Raw genomic sequence first — 27,974 nt, 5'->3', positions numbered from 1 at the left:
CATGCTTCATCATAACATTCAGGTTCTCCTCCATCTGTAAGAAGTAAATAATTCATATACCTCTTATTTGGTACATGGGGCCAAGAAGATCTCCTAAGCTTCGGAGCTGGAGTAGGAGGCGGTGGTGTGACGATCTGCTCCACAAGTTCCTTTTCCTGAGGATTCTCGGCATTTTGCTATTGTGTCTCCTCCGCCTGAGGATTCTCGGTGTTTTTTTGTTGTGTCCCAACACCTTCTACGACATCATCCAAGTCTACATAGTTTGTTTCATTCTGAATTGGTTCCGTGGGTTTTGTTGTGTGTTTGTCTTTGTACATCACTTTTTCATTGAAGATCACATCTCTACTTCTGATTACCTTCTTGTTTTCATGACTCCAAATGCAATACCAATACTCATCTTCACTGTAGCCAACGAAGATGCATTTCCGGGACTTTGGATCAAGCTTGTTTCTGACATGATCACTAACATGCACATATGCAATAGAACCAAAAACTTTCAAATGTGAAAGTCTCACCTCTTGTCCGCTCCATACTTTTTCTGGTAGTCTGTGGTCCAATGGTACTGATGGACTCCTATTAATCAAATATGCTGCTGTGTTGACTGCTTTTGCCTAGAATTGCTTTGGTAAGTTTGACTGCATATGCATGCTTCTGGCTCTTTTAGTCAGCGATCGGTTCATCCGCTCAGCTACACCGTTGTGTTGGGGCGTATCTGGCACAGTTCTTTCCATCCTGATACCGTGCTCATAGTAGAATTTCTTGAACCTGGTGTCTTCATACTCTCCACAATTTTCGGTTCTCAGTTTCTTGATTTTTAAACTAATTTCATTTTCAACCATTGCTTTCCAAATCTTGAAAGCATCAAAGACAACTGATTTATATTTCAGAAAGTAAACCCATACCTTCCGGGAATGATCATCAATAAATGTCACGAAGTAATTCCTTCTGCCTGTGAATGAGATGGTCGTCAGTCTCCATACATCTGAATGGACTAGTTCAAGTCTCTCCTTCTTTGGGGTACAAGTATATGTTTGGAAACTGACCCTGTTCTGTTTCCTGAGTGTGCAATCCTCACATATATCTCTACTGACCGTAGATCACTCAATTTTCCCTTCGAGTGCATTACTTTGAGTCCCTTCTCGCTTATGTGACCGAGTCGTTGGTGCCAAATGTTGCTATCGTCATTTCCTCTAGCAACTGAAATAGACATGCAGGTATTAGAGGTCACAAAGTGTTCCACTTTTCTTACCTCGTGCAATCATCAGTGCACCCTTTGAAATCTTCAATTCATCGCCAATGAATGTTGTGGTGTATCCCTTATCTACTAGTTGTCCAACTGAGATCAAGTTCTCTCTCTGGTCTGGAATATATCTGACATCCTTTAGCTTCCATACGTACTCGTTCATCTTGATCTTCACAATTCTTTTGCTGGCTATGTCGCAGGGTTGATCATTGTCAAGGTATACCTTATCGAAGTCACCTGGTGTATACTCCTTTAGGCAATTTCTACTACAAGTGGCATGAAATGAGACTCTAGAGTCTAAGACCCAAGACTCCTTCTTGCTCTCCAAAGAGCATATCAATATATCACCTCTTTCTAAAGTGACATTTGCTTTTGTCTTTGTCTCATATTCTTCCCTTGGACCTTTGCACTTATTTCTGTAATGCCCGATCTTTCCACAGTTCCAACACTCAATGTTTTTTATGCCCTGGGAACCTCTGGGATTTCTAGATCTGGACCGCCTAGTCCTAGATCTGCCGCAATTGTTTGATCGTTCATGAATCTTTCCCCTGGCTTTCCACGTATAAGGCTGAACTTGAAGTGGAAGCATTGTTTGACTGCATCTTGATCTCTTCGGTCAAAATCATGCTAATGACCTTGTCATAATTCAGCTTTGATTTTCCTGCGAAGCTACTGATTGTAGTAACAATATCTTTTCAACTCTTAAGAAACTGACTAAGAATTAGTAAGACATAGATTTCATTGTCAAACGTGATTTCAATTGAGGCGAGTTGATCTGACAGCTTGTTGAAATTGTTTAGATGTTTGCTAAAACTTTCACCTGCGGGCATGTGCATGGTAAATAACTTTTTCATTAAGTGTACCTTGTTGGCCGCCGATGGCTGCTCGTACATGTTGGAAAGCGCATCCATAAGTGATTTGGTGGTCATCATGTGCTTGATGTTGAAGGCAATAGAATTTGCCAGCGTCATCCTGATAGCTCCAAAAGCTTTCCGATCAAGCAACTCCCACTCATCCTCCTTCATGGATTTTGGCTTTCCCTTCAATGGTAAGTGCAATTCCTTACCAAACCAGTAGTTCTTGATCTGTATCTTCCAGAAACCAAAATTGGTGCCGTCAAACATCTCAATCATTGAGCTCTTTTCGTTTGACATCTCGATTTGCCTATCTAGAGATGGAACCAGCTCAAACAGATAGCACGGTAGGATCTGGAATGGCTGAAAACCTTAGAAATGGTTCAACTTGTTTGAAAAACGAACCTAAAATGGCTCTGAAAAGCCTGGTCAAACTTTTTGGTCAAACTCCGTTACACTTAACAGAATATACTCCTTTTTAACGGAATATGCTGATGCTGTTATTGCTAACGTGGTTGCTGATGTGGCAAGTGGGGCCTAGATGATGACATGGCAAAGTGGGTTTCAACTGCTGACGTGTTATGGTGTGTCCAACTTGCTGACGTGGCAGCTGACTGGATGACATGTGGTGTTGACGAAGCGTTGACATGTACGCTGATGAGGTGCTGACGTAGCTGCGGACGAGGCGCTGACACATACGCTGACAAGGAGCCGACGGGATGCTGACGTCACGACTGCAGCGCATGTCGTAAGCTGATCGGTGCCTAAGGGTGGGTGAGGGCGCGTGAAGATGCTGCGGACTCTTGGAAGCACGTGTGGGCGCATGTGGGCTAATGAGACCTCTGTTCGAGCTCCGGTTTGCACCATTGGTTTCGTCTCGTCGAGAGGAACATGCTGGTGTGCTCAAAACTTGATTTTGAGATACTGTGCAGAGGCTCTGATCTGGCGGTTTTGCTCCGATTTGGCTGTTTTGCTCATATCAATTTTTGGGGATCTAGAAGCAACAATCACACCACAAGCAAAAAATAAACAAGAAAAATGAACACCAAAAATAAACAAGCAAAATAAACACCAAGATTTAACGTGGTTCAGTCTAAACTAACCTACGTCCACGGAGCACACTGAACTTCACTAAGACTGGGAGAAAATACAAGAGGAGGAGGAGGCGGCTTCTGCACTCCTCTCAACTCAACTCAATTTTTCTCACACCCCTCTCTCTCTCTCTCTCACCTTAACTCAATTACACTCACACTCGCATATCATTTCACGCACACACACCTCCATTTAAATAGATGGATGGGGATTGACATAAATGGAAGATGGTAATGAGGGTTAATGAGGTATTTCAATGAGATGAACTGGTATTAGCACCAACACTCCAGCACATCAAAGCTGGCTCTCCACAGCTCATCAAGGCTGTCTTTTTACAGCTCATCAAGGGCTCATCAAGGCCCCGTTTCCATTTCTGTTCAACAAGGCTTGATGGGGAAAATCAAAGGTGAAGAAAGGTCAAAGGGAACTAGCAATTCAAAGTGTTCAGTGAGCTATGATCGAAAGGGATTAAAGAGGGGATTTCTAGGTTGATATTTTTAGTTTCTTTTTTTGCCTTTATTTTTTTTTTATTTTTCTGAGTTTTATTTTGTTTTTTTTTTCTCTTTTTTTGAGGATTTAGTATCCTTGATAAGATTTTTCAATCTCTTTCTTAATAAATTTTATTTATTATAAAAAAAGGCTAAATTGCTGTTAAAGATACTTTTATTTTTTATCGTACTTTTATTTGCATATTAAATACTATTAGTTAGTGTTTGTGAACATGGATTTTGGGATTTGGATTTGAATTTGTATTGATTTTGTAGAAACTCAATGCAATTTTATACTATGTTTTGTCGAAATCCACACAAATCCAAATTGAAGTCCCAAAATTCATACTCCGAGATGCGGGGTTATTCTACAAATTAAGATAATATTGTAGTAAAACATTATCAACAAATTATTTATTTAATACCTTGCCCCCCCCCCCCCCCCCCCCCCCCCCCCCCCCAAAAAAAAAAAAAAAAAGCTGTAATTCTTGTATCTGCCGCTAATGAATGCATTTACTCTTTCTGAACCTTCCCTCTGCTCATCTCTGGCACACGTGGACAATATCTAAAAAAAATATTTTCCTTAGAAGAGAAAAGGGGGTGATTGGAAAATCGTCAGAAGAATCGGAAGACGCTAGTTTTCAAACTCCATTTTTGAAGACGATTGAAGATAGCTGTTGCAGGAACTTCACTTGTTCCTCTTGACAAAGACTCCACACCATTGGGAAAGAATTCGCAGAGCTCATAACTATATGTGCTGCTTTGACTAAGGGAAAATGCTTTCAGAGATTCATCTCATTGGAGAAAATACCTCACAAAGAGGTGCTGGGTTTAGTTTGCATTTCAGATGGCGAGGAGGCTTCCTGCTGGAAAGATTTTTGGGAAGCAACAAAAGGATTGTTCAAAGGCAAAGAAGAACAACCTAGAGACCATAGATTGAGATGCCTAGACTATGGGTTTACCAACATTAGCAAGACCACAAATTTAACCACTAGAAAATTTGTATTTTTTGGCTGAAACCGCCTAAGATGAAAAGAAACCCTGTTTTGTGTATACTGAAAGGTTAGAGGAGACGCACGGGGCTTGTTTTTTGTACACTAGGAAGAAATTCAAATTTGAATGGGAAAGAAGTTCAAGGAATGGGCCACCTTTGGACAATAACATTGAACCTAAGGGAGTAGAAATTGGCACCCATTTTGAAGTGTTTTAGTCCTACAAGGAAGCACTTGCGCAAGGCCAATCTAAGACGCCTCTTTGTGATGCTCAAAAGACCAACTCTGTTGGACATACCTTGTCAAGGGAGGGGAGAAAGTTCTCCTTCGACCTCGATCAGAGTTAGCTTGAAAGAGGATGTTTTGAAACTCTTGGCAACTTGTAGAAGGATTAGGTCTTGTATGGGAATGGGAGGCTCTGATTAGAACAAGGGCAAACATATTGTCCTATTTAAGTAAGATGATTCGGAGGATGAAGAAGAGGATTTCAGCCCTATTTCGTTAGACTATGAAGGACTCCTTACCGATAGCATCTGCAGGAAATTGGGATGGCCGTTGTAGGGATTGGGATTTTTTGCCTTTGCGTGGTGCCTCAGGTGGTATCCTTGTCATGTGGGACTCTCAGTATATTTCCTAAGTGGATAAACTAGTGGGGCTTTTTTTTTTTTTTTTTTTTTTACCCAGTGTTATTTGAAGTAGGGAGGGGTCAGTGGTAGGTTACCTGAATGTATGGGCCTTCTAGACCAAATTTTAGAAGTTTTTGTTTGGGAAGAGATTTACTTTGTTCATGGTTTCTTGTGTTCTAGATGGATTGTAGGTGGTCATTTTAATGCAATGAGATTTCCTAGAGAGAAGAAAAGGGGGTGGGGGTATAGTTACCACTAGTATACAGAACTTTGACTCTTTTATCATGGATTGCAGTTTAAGAGATTTGCGTTTGGGGAATGCTTCGTTTACTTGGTCTATAGGAGGGGTTAGTGTGGTGGCTTGTAGATTGGATGGATTCTTATTTTGCAGTGAGTGGGAGATGAGTTTCCGAACCTTACTAAAAGTACTCTCCCTAGGACTATGTTTGACTATTTTCCTATTTTGATGGAATCTATTAAAGTGTTGTGAGGGCTTACGCCTTTTAGGTTTGAGCATGTGGTTGGACCTTGTGACTTTTAGGTCCTTGGCAAGGGATTCTTGATGAGTTGAAATGGGAAGGGGTTGGGGAGGTTTTAGATTCATGAGAAAGTTGGAGTTTTTGAAGTAGAAGCTGGAAGCTTGGAATAAGGAGGTGTTTGCGATGTTAGAATTAGACAATCTAGCCTTATGGATGACTTGGCTTCTTTGGATAGGAAGGAGGAGGATTGGATAGTGAGGAGATAAGAAGAGTTTCCTTGAAGAATGAGCTAGGAGAGGTGATCTTCTAGGAATTAAGGAGTTGGAGGCAGAAGACCAAATTCAAATGGGTTAAAGATGGTGATTGTAACTCTTCATTCTTTTGTAGGCTAGCAAATGGTAAAAGAAGTAAAGATTTGATTAGGGAGTCAGATGTTTTTTTTGTGGGGGTGGGGTGGGGTGGGAGAGTCACTGATAACCAACAAACTTAGACTTGTCTTGCGAACTAGCCTGCACAGTTCACATTCATCCATGATAAGAAAATCCCTGATGCAGTAATGGTGGCTAAGGATGTAAGGAGGAGGGGTAGGAAGAGGAGTCTCTTTAAAGTGGATTTTAAGAAAGCCTACGATAGGGTCAACTGGGGCTTTTAAGATAGGTGTTAGGTAGAAAAAGCTTTAGGGACCAATGGAGAAAGTGGATCAAGGGATGTCTTAGCTTTACTCATGTCTATCATCGTCAATGGTCAACTTAGAGAGCGTTTTAGGGTCGTAGATAAAGGGGTCCACTCTCTCTATTCTTGTTCACCTTATGGTGACACCCTTGGTAATATGCTTTTCCATGTTTAGGGTAGGGGAGTTAATGCTTTGCATGTAGGAAGGGAGGAAGTGAAGATTCTCACCTCCAGTTTGCTAATGACACCCTACTCCTTGAGGACAATTCTGCTAAATTTCAAAAGGTCATTTTGTTGTTGAAGTTTTTTTACCAAATCTTAGGACTTAAGATTAACATGTGCAAGAGTGGGTAGTAGGCATCAATATGGGGTCAGAGTTCTTCAGAATTTCATTTTTATAGAGAGTTGTGATTCCCTTGAGGGCCCCATCCTTTCTTTGTCTTCCTCTTTGGAGAAAACCCAAGCTTCGAACTATTTAATCTCTCCTTGTTTAGGACTCCCTTGAAGGTAGCTAAATTGCTAGAGGTTGATGTGTGATTTCCTTTGGTCAGGTTCTAGGGAGGGTAGGAGAGACCATTTAGTTAACTAGGATGTGGTTAGGAGACTTAAAATATAAGGGCGCTTTGGGCATTGACTTCCTATGTCATAAGGTGATTGAGTAAGTATGGGATCAAATGGAACAGGTGGAGACAAAAGGCAATGTCATTACCTCTCACGTGTGTCCTAGGTACTTTTTCTATTCTTTCCTCTTGTTTAAAGTGAGTAAGGGCAAAAAAGCTCACTTTTGGGAGGATGTGTGGGTGGGGAGTCTTTGTTGGAGTTAAAAATTTTCCTTGTTTATTCAAGCTCTTATTGCTTCATAATGCTCCCATCAGCTCCTTCATTTCTTTTGAGGGGGTTCCTTCTTGAGATTTCCATTTCTTTAGGAATCTTAGTGAAAGAGAAGTCAAAGAGCTCACTAACCTTTGTTCTTTATTGATCTATCATGTTCCTACCATTCATGAGGGAGGAAGAGTGTGGTGTGTGGGAGGGTGATTCCTTGGGTACATTCACTTCTCATTCCTTTCTAACTCACCTTTTCAAACCTCCCTCCCCGACTGTTTTCCTTAAAGCAAATTTTTTTGGTGGGCTAAGCTCTCTACAAAGATTTGAGCCTTTGGTTGGACCATGATCTTGGAAAGGATTAACGTATAGGATTTGCTTTAGAGAAGAAGGCCCCATAAAGCTCTTGTGCCTAACAAAGGTTGGATATGTATTATTAGTCAAATTCTGGGTTTTGGAAATAATAAAAATGGAAGAGCTCTTTGGTTTGCAGTCTTCGCCATCCTTTGGACCTTGTGGATTGAGAGGAATGCTAGGATTTTTAAATGACACTCAATCTATCCATGGTTGCTTTGGTATAGAGCGATTTTCTTTGCATCCTTTTGGGTGCACTCTTCGATTTTTTCAGGCAATTGTTGCTATCCGACCTAATGAGAGATTGGAGGGCAATGCTCTTGTAATTGATACTTGTGATGTTGTTCCTAGTTCCTTTAGTAGTTTTCAGTTTTTTGTATCTTTTATCTAGAGGGAGGACTCCTTGTCCTCTATTTTGTACTTTGTTTATTGCTTTAATAAAATTGTATTTTATTCATTTTTTTAATTATAAACAATTCAATTTAAATATATACATAACTGTGCAATTATGCATGTATGCAATTGGTTTGATTAGGGTATCCAATTAATATGCATGCATTTACGTAATTACATGATTGTTTTGATTTAGGTATGTTTGTGGTTATATATGTATGTAATTATGGTATTAACTGCATCCTATTATTTGAAATAAACTACATAAGTACGTAATTAATACTATGATTGGGAAATCTATGTACATAATTTTGTAATTATGAACAATTCAAATATATACGCTAATTGGTTTGGTTTGGCTATACAAACCAATTAATATACATGCATGTACATAATTACATAATTGGTTCCATTTAGACATGTCCGTAAATGTAGGTATGTAATAATAGTATTGACTGCAAATATTATTTGAAGCTAAACTGCGTATTACGTAATCAATACTATAATTCAGAAATGCATATAATTTTGTAATTATAGACAATTCAATTTGAATAAATAAGTAATTATGCAATTATCTATGTGGTTTGGTTTGTTTATCCAAACCAATTAATATGCATGCATATATATAGTTATTATGTGATTGGTTCCATTTAGATATGTTTGTAATTTAAACTACATAATTACGTCATTAATACTATAATTCGAAAATATATGTATATAATTTTAAAATTATGGATAGTTCAATTCAAATATGAACGTAATTACTTAATTATGTATGTACATAGTTGGTTTTGATTTGGTTATCCAAACCTATTAATATAGATGCTTGTACTTACATGATTGGTGTTTGGTTTGATTGAGATATGTCCATAATTATGCAGATATGTAATTATAGTAATGACTACACCTACTATTTGAAATTAAACTACATAATTGTGTAAATAATGCTATAATTTGGAAAGCTATTGACATAATTTTGTAATTATGAACTATTCAAGTTGAATATGTACATAATTATGCAATATGTATGTACGTAATTGGTTTGGTTAGTTATGCAAACTAATTAATATGCATGCATGTATGTAGTTGGTTTATATATGTTTGTAATTATGTATTTATGTTCTTATAATTTATAGCATTGGTTATACATGTCATTTGAAATTATGCTATATGATTATGCAATTAATATTATAATTCGAAAATATGTGTAAATAATTTTGTAATTATGGACAATTCAATCCGAGTATGTACATAAGTATACAATTATGCATGTACTTAATTGGTTTGGTTCCATTTATATGAACCAATCAACGTTCACGTGTTCAATTTTGTGATTGGTTCAGTAGATATGGGTGTAATTATGTATTTAAGTAATTATAATATTGAATACATCTATCATTATAACCTAAAATATATAATTATGCAATTACGTAATTAATACTATAATTCAGAAATCAATGTACAATTTTTGTTTTTTTTTTGTAATTATAGATAGTTTGGATTAAATATGTACGTAATTATGTAATTATGTATATACATAATTGGTTTGGTTCGGTTATCCAAGCTAATTAATATGCATATGTGCAATTATATAATTGTTTCGGTTTAAATATGTATGTAGTTATATAGGTATGGTTTAGATATGTACACAGCTATATAGTTACGTAGTTATTATATTGACTATACCTATCATTTAAAACTACAATATGTAATTACGTAATTACTACTATAATTCAGATATTTTTCAATCGCGCAACAAAATAAACCTTAAGGTTGGAGGGAAATGTGGCGATGGTAATGTTTGAAACTGCAAGTTTCATCTGGTATCTAGCAATTAGCTTTGCATGCTTTAAAATTAAATGGTTAAGAGGTTGAGCATGTGTAAATGGGTAGGGTCATAAGTAGGTAAGTGGGTCACTAATGACCCAATTCATTTTGACTCAACCCACCTTGGCTTGTACACACCCGTTTTTGTTTAAATGTCTACCTTTGGGCCATGGAGGCCTTTACATAGAGGATCATGGCATGGTGGTTTCTTGTTTGTGGGGAAGTTGAGAAACCACCCCAAGATCATGGGGTTTTCCTGGTTCCCCACTCTCTAGCTATGGAAATCACATGCTTTGTTGAGATCATGGGAGGCTTAGTTGGCATTGTTTCATTGGGGGTTACTTTAACCCATATATGTAGCCTCCCTTCCCCTACTTCTGAAACTCAGGCGATTTTTTTTGCCTCGAGTGAAAGAAGTATATGTTTCCAGCTCAATGTATTTTTTCCTCCATTTCAGGGTTGCTGCCCATGGGTATTGCTCAAGTTAAGCATTCATGGCTTTGACTGGCTTCAAGCGGGTTCTCTCAGTCCAGCTTTCTGTGATGGGACTGTTGACCGAGCTTTCAAGTGGTTGGGGCTTTTATGAGCTCACGCCGGTTCTCCCAATCAATCAAATGGCATATGCAGATTCTGTTGTTTCGATTCAGAAACCCAATCTTTTGCTGGATGCTTTCTCGTGGCAACAACCAGTTTCAGATGTTTGAGTTCAAGTTGAGGCAATGCGTGCATGGGAGGTCACTCTACTCAAGCTGTACATGGGTCAGCCAAACTCTGTATTTCAATGAAATGGTTTGTTAGCAAGATCTGATGATTTTTTTTGGTGCAAAAATTTGGTTTTGCCTCCATTCAAGTTCTACGTCAAGACAATGACCATGCATGGGATCTTCGTCAAGGAACCTCGTGATCGTGGATCTAACTGTGGTCATTCACTCTCAAGCAAGGAATCAATGCTCATGGATAGGGTTTTAAATGGATTTATTCGATTTAGTTTTGACCAAAACTGATAACTGAACCAAGCATAGCAATTCTAAAATTCTTGAACCAAAATCGAACTGAGCACCGACAGTTTATTGAAAACAGCAGACCTATATTAATCGGTTTGTTTTTTTTTTTTTTTTCCTGAATAAATGCTTGGACTGCTAAGCGACAGCCAACCCTTATTGCTACAAATGATATTGGGTCATCCCAAAGCCCAAATCTTATTCGAACCCTTAAAATGGGTCATCTCAATTGTTAATGGGCTAAAGCTTAATTGCTAGAAATGATAATCAAATGATAATTGGCTAACCCTTAAATTGCGGCGCATGCTCTTTAGACCATAGGCTCTCCGGCTCAGTGCTGGGAGGAGGGTGAGGGAGTCGGTGGGAATTTATAAGAGGAGATGTCTTATCAGTTTCTCCTTTTGGTTGATGTGGGATTAGAGGTCCCAAGTCCCAACACAAAAGCAGCTGGCAGCTTCACACTTCCACCATCCTTTGTCCTATATAAAAAACTAGAAAGAAGCGGGAGCCTCCTATTCCTATATAAAATCGCTACCCCTCCCATTCCTTGTACTCCATAATTGCGACTTGCCACTCCTAGAAAAGAGGTATGCAAGAGCATATACATTCATTTAATTTCTAAAAATTATTAATTTAAATATATATTTATTGAATTTCAAGAATATAATAAACTAATATAATACATAAAAATACAATTATAAGAATTTATTAATCGGTTATTTGATTTTTTGGGTTCAATCATTTTGTAAAACCGAAACCAAAAACTATTTTTTATAAAATGAAAAGCAAAACCAAAAACCAAAAATGAAATGTTAAACAATTCAGTTTCAGTTTAGTTTTCATTTTTTTGGTACTTTTTGTACACTTTTACTTGTGGAACATGTGCATGGGGTTCTTTCACGTGGAGGTATCTCACATTCATGGATTTGACCATTGCCGTGTCGCACTTCAGCAAGGGTCCTTGCTCATGGAGACACTTTTAACATTAATTTTGGGAAGTTGGATTAGTGCAGATGGTATTCTTTTTAACATTAATTTTTGGGAAGTTGGATTAATTTTGGGAAGTTGGGTAGTGAATTGTCGCTATGGACGGGGCCAAACTGTTGTTCCAAAAATTTCTGTGGGTCAGATCTTGATCCTTGAACCAATGGTTGTTCGGCATCCACCTGGTACACCTGCAACCAAAAAAAAAAAAATGCTTGGGAGGCCTGAAATGGAGTCCAGGGGACCTCTTCAATGCTTGAAACGGGCCCCCTTAATGTGAAATATATAAAGTTCTTGAGAATTCTAGAGAGGGCCCTTTACCTTTGAGCCATGGAGGGCTTTAAATCGAGTATAATGCCATGGTGATTTGTTGTTTGTAGAGTAATTAACAAACTTGCCCTAGATCATGGGGTTTTGACCACTTCCTCACTCTCTTAATTATAGAGCTGATGGATTTAGTTATTGGAGACCATGGGAGGCTTAGGTGGCATTATTTCATTGATGGGTTATTTTACCCATATGACAAAGTATTACCATTCTGTTTTTGAAAGACAATATATGATTCTGTTCTAATATTATTGCTTTTCCTGATTTTTTATGAATTCATCATTATTTTTTGCTGCATAAAATTATTTCAGCATATTAATACTTTTTTTTTGCTAGGCTCTGTGTATTATACTTATTGGTTGTTTAAACAATTATATCTCATAGGTTGTATTATCTCAATGCATCATTGCTTATTTAATAGTATCACATTATTTGCAGGAAGAAGGCAAGCATTTACATCAAAAAGTAAAAGATGGATTACTTAGAAGGCCTACTGTTGTGAGTTTCTCATACAATTTAGTGTCTTCTCTGAAACAGTGAAAAATTCTATAATAGTACCAAGTTATTAATTGATCCTGTATTTTAGACTTATTATCTTTACCCTCTATCATCAACCATGTTTTTTTAAAGGCATCTGTTCGACTAGAGTGTCTGATCTTTGAAATTTGGTGTGCCTATTGTTCTGGTCAAGTGACCGAGATGATACAAAACTGGGTTAATAAGTCAATCAGACTAACTAGTAGGCCAGTCATGGAACATAAAAATACATGATCAATAGGAAAGGCTTGTTAAATAATGACATCAGAAAAATTGTAAGTCAATGTTGTGAACGTGATGATAACCAATATAAAACCAAGCTGAAACTATAGTTTGTATCTTCAATTAATTTAAATCAATGTCTTAAAAATTGCTAACTTGAATTCATTATGTTAATCATGGCAAGAGATGGCCAAAACATTACAAAGTTCAAATTATTTTCAAGATCTAAGATGCAATTCTCTTATCTCAATTGTTTTGGAAACGTTAAGGTTCAAGAGCTTTAGAAATCAACTCATATTACATCCTTTATATAAACATGGAATTAAGATTTTCTAACCAAATTTAACTTGATAATCACACACCCAAAATGCTCGAGCCTCGACTAGAAAGGCGCAAAAGGTGGGCCTTTTGTACAAATGCATAACTTATTATAATATTGTAATTTATTAGGTTATACAATATAACTTGTTGGTCTAAATTTACTGGGTGATTGGAGTCTTGCATTCTTGAATAATGGACCAATTTTTCTGCAATAACAAATGTGATGATTTTATTTAGTGGATTCTGAACAACTATCCTCAGAAGGAATTTATGTTGTAATAATAACCCAAAAAAAGGGGAAAAAAAGCCAATGCCCTGCACTGGTTTCTGTAAGGGGAGTCATGCGAAGGAGGTATAGTTTCGTCCTATTGAATGGAGTGGCAATCCATAGGACTGAAATAATGGAAGACTTTTGCTTTAGATAGAAAATGGACTGTAGTTCATAAATGATCAAACATACAACAATGTAAGTGGGGAGATTTCACTGTCAAACTATTCCATCATAATTCAACTCATTAATTACTTAAAAAAGTGTCAATGGAAAGTCATGGTCGTATGGAATTGAATTGATGCCTAACACTCATGATCTCTTTTTGTTTAATATCTAAAGGTGGTTAATTATATAGCAGTGTTTATTTAATAACACAACATTTTCCAAAGATATTTTTCAACAGAAACATGTAATATAGTATTTTCTTTTTCCCAATAAAAAGAGGGTGGGGATGGAGCAAGGAATGAATAGCGTGGTTTCACTTATTTTTGAAGTATGATTGGTTTCAATTTGATTGATCAAGTAATCCTTGTATAGTTTTAATAACAGGAGAAACAATTCATTTCAACATTTTAACTAGACTTGCTCTTTTGACAGGTAGAGCTTCAACAAAAAGCCCAAAGCTTGCATGAGGATATCACAAAACATGTAGGTGTTCCTGATTTTGTATGGTGTAATGTGTCTGAAAATAATTTTATGTTCTCTATTGTTTTGTTAATCTCGCTATTGATTTATATGTTGTAATCATTTAGAGGCTACGCGACAAATTATTTACTAGTCATAAACATCTAGAGAAATAATGCATGGTTCATGAGTTCATAACATAACAAAAATCGGAATCCTTCACTTACATAAATCTTGTACATGTCTAATTGATTTTTTTTTTAAAAATAATAAGAAAAGAGGAAAATGAACATTGTAGATGTCATGAAATGACTCTGACAACCACATGTGTTTACCACCTTGTTAATTTATCTATTTTCTTAAAGTCTTGGTGTTGGCCTGAGAGGCTGTGCCTTGGTGCGATGGCAAGTGCCTCATCCTTAGTACGGGTGGTTTCGGGTTTGAGATTTGGGAGCGGCCTCTCCAAAAATGGGGGTAAGGCTTGCCGACATCCACCTCTCCCAGACCCCACTCAAAGTGGGAGCCTTGTGCATTGGGTACGGCCTTGGTGTTGGCCTGAAGGACCTAAGCTCAACATTTTGTATGCATATCAAGTCTTAGCAAATCATCTATAGCAAGCCTACCTTAAGATTTGGTGCCTATTAAAATTATGTTATTTTTGTTCATAGTTATTGAGTACCATGCTTAAGGTGGCAATATTAATTTTTATTTGTATGGGATATATTTTAAGCATAGTGGGAGACTTAATTGTTGGTAGGTTCTCTAGTTCCAGAATCCCCCCCTTCTATCTGTTCTATTTTCTCTCCAACATGGTACCAGAGCTCCAGTTCTAGTAGGTCTGGGTTGAAGTCTTGTTATTTGTGCTTCCCTCACATGTTCGTTATAGTGCACTTCGTTTTGTTTGTGTTTGTTGCACCCTTCAAATTCATCTATTTGCTTCTTCATGTACAAAATAGGGTTTCATGTGAGGTGTAATGCTGAAAAGTTTGATACTTATCGTTGGTCCTCCCCCTTTAGAGAATAAGCTTTCAATGTTAGTAATTGCTTAACAATATTGGACAGCTTGAGGTACATGGTTGGGCACAATTTGATAGCTTAAGACTTTACGTATTGTGGCTGCTTAGCGTGTTATCAAAGCACCAACATAAGATCTAAAACCCTAGAAGTCGTCACTCTCAAGATGTCCCCAGACCACTTTTTTGCTCTTTTGATTTTCCATCTCCATCACAAACCTAAGCCCCAATATTGAGCCTAAAGCCTTTACCTTCCAGTATCACTTAAAAACCATTCTTGATGCTAATATGATATTCTTTTCTCTGTATCCAAAATTGAAACTGTAGACGCCATCACAACTCATCCATTAGTCAGACCACAGGAATCCATCATTGTTTGCCAGCCCATGCACCCTTTTGCGCCAATTGCCATTCAATGATTCAGATGAACACGTCAGCGCATAAGGCTCCATTAAGATTCTTTTTAAATCTAGTTTGTCGAATCTGCTTAGATTTAATCCATATACCAATTTTTTTATCAGTAAATAGAAAATTATATTAGCACGGCATCAAGGGGATGCCAACCCATGGTAAAAAACATCAACCACTCTGTAGACTGTTGCAAACATCAAGGATTACATTATGATCATTAAAAATTTTCCCACTAAGCCAGCTAGAGACAGTAGCAATCCATTGGTCTTTGCAAGTCTAAAGCGGAGTACTTGAATCTTTGAAGGCTCTCTTATTCCTTTCTTTTTAAGCACACCAAAAGATGGTGAGAGGGATGAGGTTCAAAGCCTTTAGCTTCTCCTCGGTGGCCCTGATGCCTTTCCAAGCGTACATGTTCCCTCCAACTGAATTTCCCATAACTCACTGCTATCCAGTCAAGGATAGAATAGAACCAAATTCCAAAAGGCTGCCCCCACTTCTTCTATGTGGATGCATAATCACATTGAAATCACCTCCAATGATCCAAGGAGCATCCCATCTAGTCCTAATCTCAAAGAGATCATTCGAAAAAAGAGACTTGGAGGGTCCTTCACTTGGGCCGTAAATCCCTATGAAAATCCATTGAAAGCTATAGTTCATGCTTTTGAACAAACAAGAGGTTGAGAAGGAGTTGATGGAGTGGCCCAACAATTCCACAACACTAAGCTTCCACAAACTAAAATACTCTTTAAGCTGCCTACTGCTCCAAGGGATATCCAATCACAATCATCTCGGCCCCTAAGTCATTGATCAAGGGCTACTCCACTATAACCACCTTAGTTTCTTGCAAGCACACCACATGACCCCTCCAATATTTAAGAAAGGACTTAATTACACTCCTCTTGGATTTGTTGTTAAGACCCCTCACGTTCTAGGAAATGATTTTCCTCAACATGATTTAACACAAGGGTTCCAGCTACTACTTGCCTTTGCCATTTCTTAGCATCCTCATGTTTTTTCATAGTTCAGTGTGCATTCCAAGCGCTTTAATTCCCTATTGGTATTCAACTTTTTAATACCGCTTGATGATTTGTTATGATTACTTCCATCTCCTCTCTTCTTTTTCTTTCAATATCCTCAAACAATTATAAGGCTCTATCCCCAAAACCTTTGAAAGACACACCTATGGTTTTTCTTACCAATTTCAATTTTCAAAGAACCCAAAAAGATACCTAATTCTTTGAAGTGGGTGCTATCTGAGTCCAATTCATTCAGATTATCAAAATTGGGCCTATCAATCAATTCCTCAAAGTTGGGATTGACATGCAAAGTGTCATAGCTAGTTCTATGGGCTAGAACAAATGCTAGTTTTTCAATATCAGTTTGAGAATTAGGGCGTTCTTACTCCAAGACAGTCTCCTCTTGAGTTGTAGCTGCCCATGAGGGGAGGTCCTATAGGGTGACAGCCTTTGCAAAGAAGACTAACATTTTGGAAGTTTTAGAAGGACACCATCATGTACCTTAAAGGGAGAAAAAGAGTTAGGTTTGGGCTTTGAGTAGTCCAGTCAGATTCGAAAACCAATAAAAATCCTTGTATTTGTAGTTCCAAGGCCCAAGTTAAGGCCCACTTCGGCATCCTCAAATGAGACAAAGGCTTTGGTCCTGCTTAGGGAAATCCAAAATCTGTCTTTTGCACTACTCTTCTACCCCATAACACTTACGAAGCATTGCGTGAGATTACTCGTCTTCGCCTCCACTCAGTAATTGACTCAGGCTTACTAGAATGAGGGCAAGGGCACAAGGGGGTTGATCCACGAGGATTGGATTCATATCCATGAGGGAGGCGGTAGGCTTCTACTCCACCTGCTGAACGACCAAAGATGTTGAACCTTTCTTTGTGGGAGGAAAAAGACAGTAGCCCAACTTAGCTACCAAGGAGGAGATCCTCACCCTCCATTAGATTCAAACCCCTTTGGAAATGCAAGGGTTCTCTAACCACCATTGTTCGTCTTCATAAGGGCAAGGTAGTTCCCAAACCTGTTTGAGTTTAGCTACAAAGTGAGGGTTTTATCCTTGTTCCTTGTTTGATGAAACCAAGACATTGCCTGGGGCATGGCTTTTTTCAAAGCTCAGAATTCCTCCCATGATTCAAGGAACCATATGAATTCTTCCATCTTTATGGAGGTAGAGATCCTTCTTCGCCTATGGTATTTCGTGATTTTAAGGAAATCATAACTTCTCCCTTCTAAGTCTAGGTCAAAGGATTTCCTTTCGACCACCATAGTTTGCTCCTCATCCCTCAACATCTTGTCTAGGAAGACCGTAAACAAATAGAACCAAGCCTACGAGAAGTGAAAGGTCCATGAGAGAAAAAGGCCTTCTAGTGAATAGCCAGAGGCCAGCTTCAAACAAGAGGAGCTTGTCCAATCATAAAGTCAACTAGTGGGAAGGTAGCAGGCACCAAAAAGTACAGAAAGGTCAAGTAAAAAGTCAGAGAGGAAGGCCCAGAGTGTGACTAATGACAACGAGGGAAAGGTTGAGAAGAAGAGAAGAAGAAGAATAAAGTTCGTCTAGGAGAAAGATTGGAAGGGGATTCGAATTAGGGCTCGCGACATGAGGAGAATAAGATGATTGCTCGAGCAAGAGGGGATGTGAAGTTGAATAGGGCCTCCAATTTAGGACAAAACTTGAGAAGATAACCTCCATTGTTGTCAATAAAAGAAGATGACAAAGGAAGTAGCGAGGGTTGTTAGCGAGGGGTTTGACTTTGAGCAGCATCGCATTTGATTATCTAATCCATATACCATGTTATTAGATCATTATCATGTTATCTTGTCCATGGATAGGTTTTCATGAGTCTTTGGTCATTCTTGTTTTGGGCTTGAGTAGTGAGCCATTGCCCTTGTGTTGTGTTGGTGATTCTTGGTTGATGGTAAAGTGGTTTCTTCTGTGTTACTGTCTTTGCCTCCCCTTTGTTCTTTGACTCTTCACCTTTTCTTAGCTCCTTTCATCATTTGGATATTTTTGATTCGCAAATGTCAACATTTACATGTTGCGCCCTCAGTTCCCTTGTTTGCACATGTCTTTTGTGGCATAAGACTTCCCTATTCCTGTTGGAAAAGGTAATCACACTTTTACCTAGCATCCTATCTCAAACTTTGTGTCTTTTTGATTCTTTATCTACTTGATACTATTAATTTGTTACCTCATTGTCATCCATCTCTATTCGAAGGTCTGTCAATGAAGTTTTATCACACGTTGGTTGAGAGGTGCAATTGGAGAAGATGAGAATGCATTTCTGGCCAATGATACTTGTGAGCTTTGAAGCTTTCTAGTTATTTGTTTATTGCTATTTTTTCTTTAGGTATGTATTGTGAAGGTAAACCAGTATGGTTTTGTTAGCATGTTGAAGGCTAAATAAGCGGCTAAAGGCTACAATCAGACATATGACTTAGATTCTTCTAGCACATTCTCACCAACAGCCAAAATTGCCCCCATGCATTTATTATCTCTCTTGCTGCCATTTCATTGCCTTACACAGCTAGATGTTAAGAATGCTTGCTCAAATTGTGATGTTTAGGAGGTTTACATGGCTTAACATCCAGAGTTGGCTTCTCAAGGGGAGGCAAGGTTGGTGTGACGTATGAATAAGTATTTTCATAGTTAAAATAGTCTCCTAGAATATAGTTTGGGAGATCAAGTGAAGTTGTGATTGATTTTGGCCTTTGAAGATGTGAGGTAGATCAATTTGTACTATATTGTTATTCTAATGTTGGTAAAATTTTACTGATTGTTAATGTGGATGATATTCAACATACAACATCTGAATCAATTATGGGGGATAAAGTCCAAATTAAAGATTGGGGCCATTAAGGTAGTACTTAGAAATTAAGGTGGCTAGATCTCGTTTGAAAACCTTTTTGTCATAGAGGGCATATGTTCTTTATCTGATGGGAGAGATAGGGTTGTAGTGTTTAAACCTCTTCACACTCTTATGGATCTTAACCGTGAATTGATGTTGAAGTGGGCGAATTGTTGGCTAAAACTAGACGATAACGAAGACTAGTTGGGAAGTTGAATTATCTTATGAGCACCGGGCCAAATATTTCTTGTGCAAACATTGTTGTTAATCAATTCCTGGACTCTCCCTGAACTATTCACTGCCTCAATAGGATGCTATCCCCATTTGGATATACCTAAAAGGCGACCAGTCACAGTCCTTTAGGCTAGGATCATGGTCATACTCTTGTATATGGATACAAGTTGATTTAAGGTCTCCTTTTTTATAGAAGATCCACTGTAATTGTTGGTGGATCTTGGTATCTTGTAGGACTAAGAAACAAATGTAGTTGGAAGTTCCAGTGCAAAATTTGTCTACGAGCTATGGCTCATATTACTTGTGAAATGATTTGGTTAAAGAATATGCTGAAAGAACTTGGATTTCTGCCTTCCCAACCTATCGAGTTGATGTGTGATATTCAAGAAGCCACTCCTGTTTCAGATCCAGTTTTTCATTAGAAAACAAAGATTGAAGTTGATTATCACTTTTTATTTAAGAAAATTTTGTCAGTTCTTTATAAAATTACTCCTGATTGGATGAATTGGTGGAAAAGGATTCATGTAGCTGACCCCAACAAGTGGTACTTAAGGCTTCTTGTTGTTTGTAAAAGCTTTTCCAGAAGCTTATAAAAACCCCTTATGTGAAGTTTGAGTACCAACCTGCTGACTTGTTTACTAAGTCCTTGGGTGCTGCCTGGCTTGAGTTCATTTGTGACAAGCTTGGAGCATATGAGCTGCGACATGTTTGGTCCAGCTTATGTGAGTGTTAAAATGTTATTGTGCATTTGAAGGGCATTATTGACTTTATTTATGGGGATATTATAAATACAGTAGGAATCCTTGTTGTTATCGAGTTTCTTGAAAGCTCTTTCTCTTGTTTTGTTCTATCTAACAATAACGATATCTTCATATCAAATAGAAAAAGCTCAATTTCAGAATAAACTTTTTATTAATTGATGTAAGGGCGAACAAATTAAAACATCTTTTCAACGATTCCAGTTCTATTCTTTTGGATTCTTTTGTGGGATTTTGCTGCTTGATCTCCAGAAGATTAAAATGATTGTTTCTTTGTGAGTTTTAGGAATATCCCCATTCATTGGTCCAAGATTCACATCTATGAACTGAAAGGTCCAAAAGATCAACTCTGCAATCATTGAACCTCAATGCGTTTAGCCCACTTGTGAAGCACTGGATCGCAAGTGTTACATGTCACTACGTGTTGATAATACTATTGTTCTTTTTGTGTATATTGAGATATATTATTGAAGGATTTTTCAGAAGAAGAATAACCATTCTTATTTAATTTCAAGTGACACGATTACAAGATAAATAGAAGAGGAAGTCCACCAAATAAGGAAGGCCCCAAAATCAGCAAAGCAAATCACCACAAAATCAGCAGATCTCTAGGCTAGAAAGCAGGAAATTGAAACTACTAGAATCTGAAATACTAATTTCAGATTTTATTCAAAAAATAGAATTTCCTAATCTAGAAATCCGACACCCCCTCAAGTTGGAGCTTTGATATCTATCATGCCCAACTTGCTTACAAAGAGCTCAAAACTTGGTCTGAAAAGTCCTTTGGTGAAGATATCGGCTATTGGTTGAGTAGTACGAATAAAAGGCATGCAAACAGCACCACTGTCAATCTTCTCTTTTATGAAGTGTTTGTCAATCTCTACATGCTTTGTGCAATCATGTTGTACTAGATTTTGAGCAATACTTATGGCGGCCTTGTTGTCACAATACAACTTCATTGTCATGTTCACTGGCATCCGCAGCTCTTCAAGAATTCTCTTCAGCCACAACGTCTCACAAACTACGTTAGCCATAGCCCTGTATTCTGCTTCGGCATTGCTCCTTGCAACCACATTCTGTTTCTTGCTTCACCATGTGACCATATTTCCCCAAACATAAGTACAGTATCCTGATGTGGATCTTCTGTCAATAACTGAGCCTGTCGAATTTGCATCAGTGCATGCCTCTATGTTCTGCTGTGTGGTCTTCTGGAAGAGTAAACCCTTGCCTGGTGTACTTTTCAATTATATGAGAATTCGATAAACTGCTTCAAGATGTTTCTCGTAGGGTGAATGCATAAACTGGCTTACCAAACTCACAGCAAAAGCAATATCGGGCCGTGTATGTGATAGGTAAATTAACTTTCCCACCAACTTTTGATACCAAGTTGTATTCGCTAGATCAACTTCCTTGTCATCTCCAAGTTTCTGATTGGGATCTTTTGGAGTGTCTGCTGGCCTATAACCACTCATCCCAGTCTCCTTAAGGAGGTCAAGGACATACTTCCATTGGGAGACAACAATCCGTTTCTTCAACCAAGCAACCTCCATTCCAAGGAAATTCCTTAGAGATCCTAAGTCCTTGATCTCAAATGTTGATGAGAGGGAAGTCTTCAATCGGTTCATCTCAAGTACGTCATCTCCAATGAGAATTATATCGTCTACATACACAATCAGTATCACTATCTTCCCATCATGTGAATGTCTTATAAACATCGTATGATCACCTTGTCCTTGAGTATTCCCCTGACTTTTAACAAACTGAGTGAATTTCTCAAACCAAGCTCTTGGTGATTGTTTTAACCCATATAAGGACTTCTTCAGTTTGCACACCTTTGTGCCAAACTTTTCACCAAATCCTAGAGGTGCATCCATGTATACTTCTTCTTCAAGGTCTCCATTAAGAAATACATTTTTTACGTCCAATTGTTGCAGAGGCTAGTCACGTTTAGCTGTAAGTGACAAAAGTACAGAGTTTAGCTTTGCGACTGGGGCGAATGTCTCCACGTAATCAATGCCAAGGTCTGAGTGAATCCCTTGGCTACCAATCGAGTTTTATACTGTTCTAGAGAAGCATTAGATTTATACTTGACTGTAAACACCCATTTGCACCCTACAGTTGTCTTTCTTCTTGGTAGATCAACTAACTCCCATGTGCCATTTTTTTCAAGAGCTTTCATCTCCTCGAAGACAGCCTCCTTCAACTTAGGAACTTTCAGAGCATCATGCACAGTATTGGGAATCTCCATACAAGACACTTGTGAGGTAAAAGCACGATAAATAGGTGAGATATTTTCATATGACACATAATTGGACAATGGTTGGGTGCAGGACCTCACACCCTTCCGGACAGGAATGGGAAGTTTAGAATCATCGAACTCAGGATTGGAACCATACTTGAGTTCAAAACTAGAGGACTCAGAACTCGAAGATGAAATGGACTGAACATGAGGTAAAGGCTCGGTGAGGACATTACCTGGAGGGTTTACGGATTCTAGATAGTGTAAAGGATTGGAAGACCCTTTGTTTTGAGTTGTCCTCTGTCGCGAGTAGACAATGTCAAATGGTACCAACGTTGTGGTGTTTTTTTTTCCTATTTCTCCTTTGTTAGTCATTATAGGATCATGAACATCATGAGATGGCACTGTAGGAAGGCATGCCTTTTCAGTGTCAAAAAAACTCGACTCACTTTCTCCTGGTATAATAAAGCTTGGGTTTTTAGGTCGAATAATCAAAGTTGGAGAAGGATCATTTTGTGAGTCTTTAAGTTTGGAAAATAAAAATCATGAAATGCAGCTGAATCTTTGTTTTGGTTCCCCCCTTGAAGATGAGGTGTAAAATAGGGATGTAATTCAAAGAAAATAATATCCATGGTAACACACATTTTTTTTGGAAATGGGTTCAAAACATTTATACCCTTTTTGAGTGGGAGCATGACCAACAAACACACATTTTGTGGCTCGGGGTTCAAGTTTTCCTCGATTATGACTATGAATATGAACAAAAGTGGTATAACGAAATATCTTTAGTGGTAAAGAAGGGGACAGCCGATTTGTTGGATAAAACTTATTAGAAACATCAAAAGGTGTTTCAAATCTTAAAACCTTATTAGGCGTTCTATTTATGAGATATGTAGCAGTATGAATGACTTCAACCCAAAGATATTTAGGAACCTGATTGGTAAAAAGCAATGCCCGAGCTACTTCCAATAAGTGTTTGTTTTTTTTCTTTCAGCCAAACAATTTTTTTGCGGAGTGTCAACACAAGAGCTTTGATGAACAATTCCTTTTTCAAGAAAAATTTGGCCCAAAATGTTTTTGAAATATTCTCGACCATTATCACTCCGCAATATTTGAATATTTTTTTGAAATTGTGTTTGTTCCATGGTGTAAAATTTTTTGAAAATTGTTTCCACTTCAAAATTTTCCTTTATCAAATAAACCCAACTTAATCTCGTATGATCATCAATAAAGGTCACAAACCATTTTTTCCTAGAATACGTAGATGTTCTACATGGGCCCTTGATATCACTATGAATCACAGTAAATGGTGTTAGTTGGTTTGTAGGGTTGGGTGGAAAAGAATGCATGATGATGTTTAGCAAACTGACAAACTTCACATCGAAAAGAAGATGGACTTTTATTCCGAAATAAATTGGGAAACAAGTATTTTAAATATTGAAAACTAGGATGGCCTAACCTATAATGCCATAACATGATATCATTATCTTTGAAAACAAAAACAAAATTTAAGCAAGTACTTTGACATTGTCTGCTCGAGTTAGGTCCATCGTCAAAATAATAGAGTCCATCTTTTTCCGTAGCATTGCCAATCATCCTCCCGTGGTCAATTCTTGAAACTCACAATAAGAAGAGTAGAAATTAGCTTGACATTGATGATCAGAGGTAATTTTACTGATGGACAACAAATTGCAAGACAAATTTGGAATGTGGATCACATCATGGAGAGTTAACAATGAAGTGAGTTTGATAGTTCCTTTCTCGACAATTATTGAGAGTGAACCATCTGCAATTTTGACCTTTTTATTGCTTGCACACAGACTATAGGATGAGAACAATTTGGAGCAACCAGTCATATGATCAGTTGCGCCAGAATCAATTATCCAAGAATGAACAAAATAAGGAGTAACACCTAAAAATGCAGTAGCAAGAGAGTTACCATTCTGTACCAAAGAACAAGACGGAGTTAAGGACAGTTTTGGAGATTGAAACAATTTGTACAGGTGCTCTAATTGCTCCTTGGTAAGAGGGACTGCATCCGAGTTGGTAGAAGGCTCCCGAGTCTCTTCAGCAGTGGCTTGGTAGGTGTGACTGTCACGTTTGGATTTTGGCTTCCAATTTGCTAGTTTACCATGAAGCTTCCAACACGTCTCCTTTGTATGCCATGGTTTTTTGCAATGCTCGCACCATGATTTCTTATGCTCATTGAGTTTTATAACCGTGAGATAAAGGGCTGAATTCTGGGAATAGTAATCAGCAGATACAGACTTGGGAGGAATAGTGGGATTGGGCGGAATGGTTTCGGAAGTACCAGAAGAGCTGGTAAGATTTCTTTGGGCGTCGGTCATCGCCGACTTATACGACATCATTAGAAGAAAGAACAAAATAGAAAGAGAGCATGAGGCTCAAATACGGTGAAGGAGATTTTAGAAGAAGAATACCCATTCTTATTTAATTTCAAGAGACATGATTACAAGATAAATAGTAGAGGAAGGCCACCAAATTAGGAAGGTCACAAAATCAGCAAATCAAATCACCACAAAATCATCAAATCAAATCACCATAAAATCAACTGATCTCTAGGCTAGAAAACAAGAAACTGAAACTACTAGAATTTGAAATAGTAATTTTAGATTTTATTCAAAAAATAGAATTTCCTAATCTAGAAATACGACAATTATAAATACACTCAAAGACCTAATGATTCTATAGGTTCTTTGATTATTAAGAATTCTTCAACATGGTGAAGAGCAAAGATCTGAAACCTAATGTCAAGTCCCTATTTTTGGCACATGGTTGGCTATAACTCCATTCAAATCCAATGGAGGCACCAGTTCTAGGGAAGAATTTGTTTTGAATGCAAGTAAGAAGTAAGAAGCCAATTAGGAGTGGGCATTTATTAAAACACGAGATATATATATTTCATGAAGCAACAAAAAAAGTTTTACTTTCATTGGCAAGCTCTTTACATTGGGTTTTATTTTACATACGACGTTTTTCATACTTTTTAGCCTAAATAAATATACACCAACAAAGTACGTGCTTATTATCTACAAAGTACGTGCTTATATCTCTAGCATCTTCCTACCAACCTTTAGTACATGTCAAATTGTGGGGCTTTCCTTCGATCCAATTGAACCTGAAAAAATTGTTAAGGAGTAGGGTGAGCAACCATGAGCTTAGTAGACGTTTTTAATTCCCCCTTATCCAAATAAGGACTTCAGTATCCTAAGATATGATTTCTTATATGCACACATAATCATATTGTGCATGAACACTCTTAGTTCTAAGTTATATGCATGAATGCACTCTTTATTCTAAGCAATCTCTTCATTTAAAATTACCATCACAAAACATTCAAATAACACACATTTCAACTTTTTTTCAACATAATAGTGCTGTTTTAACACCTACAATTTTTATCTCAAACCAAGGTCTTAGATTTTGATTTCGACACAAATTTCGAAGCTCCAAAAGTATGGAAATTTCGACGGAAAATTTGATTTCGATGTCAATTTCGATTTCGATTTGAAAAAATAACAGAAATTAGTAGTAAAGCATGGACTTCTTTGTGAAACTTTAGAAATCGTTAACAAACATAATAATATAAGTTTTAGGACTAATATATTACGAATTAAATACATCTATGTTTTGTATGAGGTGGAAAAGTTGTAAAATAGTAAATCTATCAAACATATTTGTAAGATAGTGTACATTAAACATATTCAGTTAATACAAATGAAATTCATAAATCATTTAAATATTATTTATAATACAAATAATAATAATTTAGACATGAATGGTTAAAAAAAATGTTATTGTAAGTTTATTTTTTCATATACCTTCAAAAGCACTCGTAATAATCTTTTGTTTCAATCAAATAAATTAAGATAGAAATTTCACTTCACTCCTAAATTTATCATTTGAATTCTGACGAAATTTCATCGTGTAGTTAAAATTTTGACAAGTTTCGCTAAAATTTTGAGATTTTCAATAAATTTCGGATGATTCGTTGAAATTTCTATGAAAATTATGCAAGACGGAAAAATTCAGAATGTGAAATAACATAGAGGAAGAGAAGAAGAGAGGAAGAAAAATGTATATCTTGTATTTCTCGGTATATTTTACAGTGCACTGTATGGGTGTATTTATACACAGATTTACAGAAAAATTGCTTAAATCAAATTTGAATCACTACAAATCAGCCTGTGTCTTGTGAGTATTCCTTTTGAGTTGTTTTGACCAATTCCAAGCATGATTTCTTGCATTTATTTGCTTCCGCCGAATTTGCCTTTGTCTGGGCAATTTCCTTAACACTCCCCCCCAAGTTGGAGTGGATATTAATGACACCCAATTTGTTGAGTAAGAGGCAGAATTGTGTTGGTCCAAGTGCTTTGATAAATAGATCTGTGGGTTGTTGACTTGTGGGTATGTGGACAGTCTGAATAACTTGAGTTTGGAATTTCTCTCGAATGATATGACAATCGATCTCTATATGCTTTGTTCATTAATGAAATACTGGGTTTGATGCAATATGAATAGCTGCTTTGTTGTCACAATATAGCTTGACTGGTTGTGGATGTGCTATCTTGAGATCCGTCAGAAGTTGCTTTAACCAAGTGACTTCACAACAAGTTGATGCCATAGATCAGTACTCTGCTTCAGCCGAGGATCGTGAAATTGTTTTTTGCCTTTTGGTCTTCCAAAAGATTGGCAATTTTTAAGGAGGATGCAATACCCAATAATAGATCGCGGAATATCTCTACATTGAGCCTAGTCCGCATCACAAAATGCATGTATTTGAATATCACTGGAAGTTGATAGAACAATTCCTTGGCTAGGTGATTGTTTGAGGTATCGTAAGACTCGATGTGCTACATCCAAATGAGATGTTTGAGGTTTGTCCATGAATTGACTCAGTATGTGTACTGCGTATGCCTTAGTGGCTTTGTGATAGTCAAATGTATGAGTTTCCCAACCAATCGTCGATATGAAGATGGATATGAGAGTAGTTCTCCATCAATCTCACTAAGAGCCATATTTGGTTCCATGGGTAGGTTTCTAGGTTTAGCACCTAGAAATCCAGTTTCCTCAAGTATCTCCAAGGCGTACTTCCTTTGTGATAAAGAGATGCTAGTTTTTGAGTGAGCCACTTCTATCCCCAAAAAGTATTACAAAGTACCAAGGTCATTGAGTTTGAAACATTCTCACAAGTATTTCTTGAGTGCATCAATTTGTTCCAAGTTGTTTCTTGCCAAGATGATGTCGTCTACATATACCAAGACGATGGTAAAATTGTTTTCGTGGAATCGGACGAACATAGAATAATAT

At 37.4% G+C, this 27,974-nt stretch overlaps 1 protein-coding gene across 3 annotated transcripts in view; it reads left to right on the top strand.

Annotated features, from left to right (window-relative positions):
- The window catches only part of LOC131164468 (uncharacterized protein At5g08430-like), a 103,126-nt gene that overhangs the window by 38,226 nt on the left and 36,926 nt on the right, over positions 1–27,974 (top strand). For all 3 annotated transcript variants that reach the window (XM_058121676.1, XM_058121677.1, XM_058121678.1), the window contains 2 exons: positions 12,593–12,652; positions 14,103–14,153. In XM_058121676.1, coding sequence (XP_057977659.1) covers positions 12,593–12,652; positions 14,103–14,153 — 111 coding nt within the window. The remainder of the gene's footprint in view (positions 1–12,592; positions 12,653–14,102; positions 14,154–27,974) is intronic.

The sequence above is a fragment of the Malania oleifera genome, chromosome 9 (assembly GCF_029873635.1).
Source record: "Malania oleifera isolate guangnan ecotype guangnan chromosome 9, ASM2987363v1, whole genome shotgun sequence".
Taxonomy (NCBI): Eukaryota; Viridiplantae; Streptophyta; class Magnoliopsida; order Santalales; family Ximeniaceae; genus Malania; species Malania oleifera.
The sequence above is the reverse complement of the archived record's forward strand: the minus strand, read 5'-3'. Positions and strand labels throughout refer to the sequence as shown.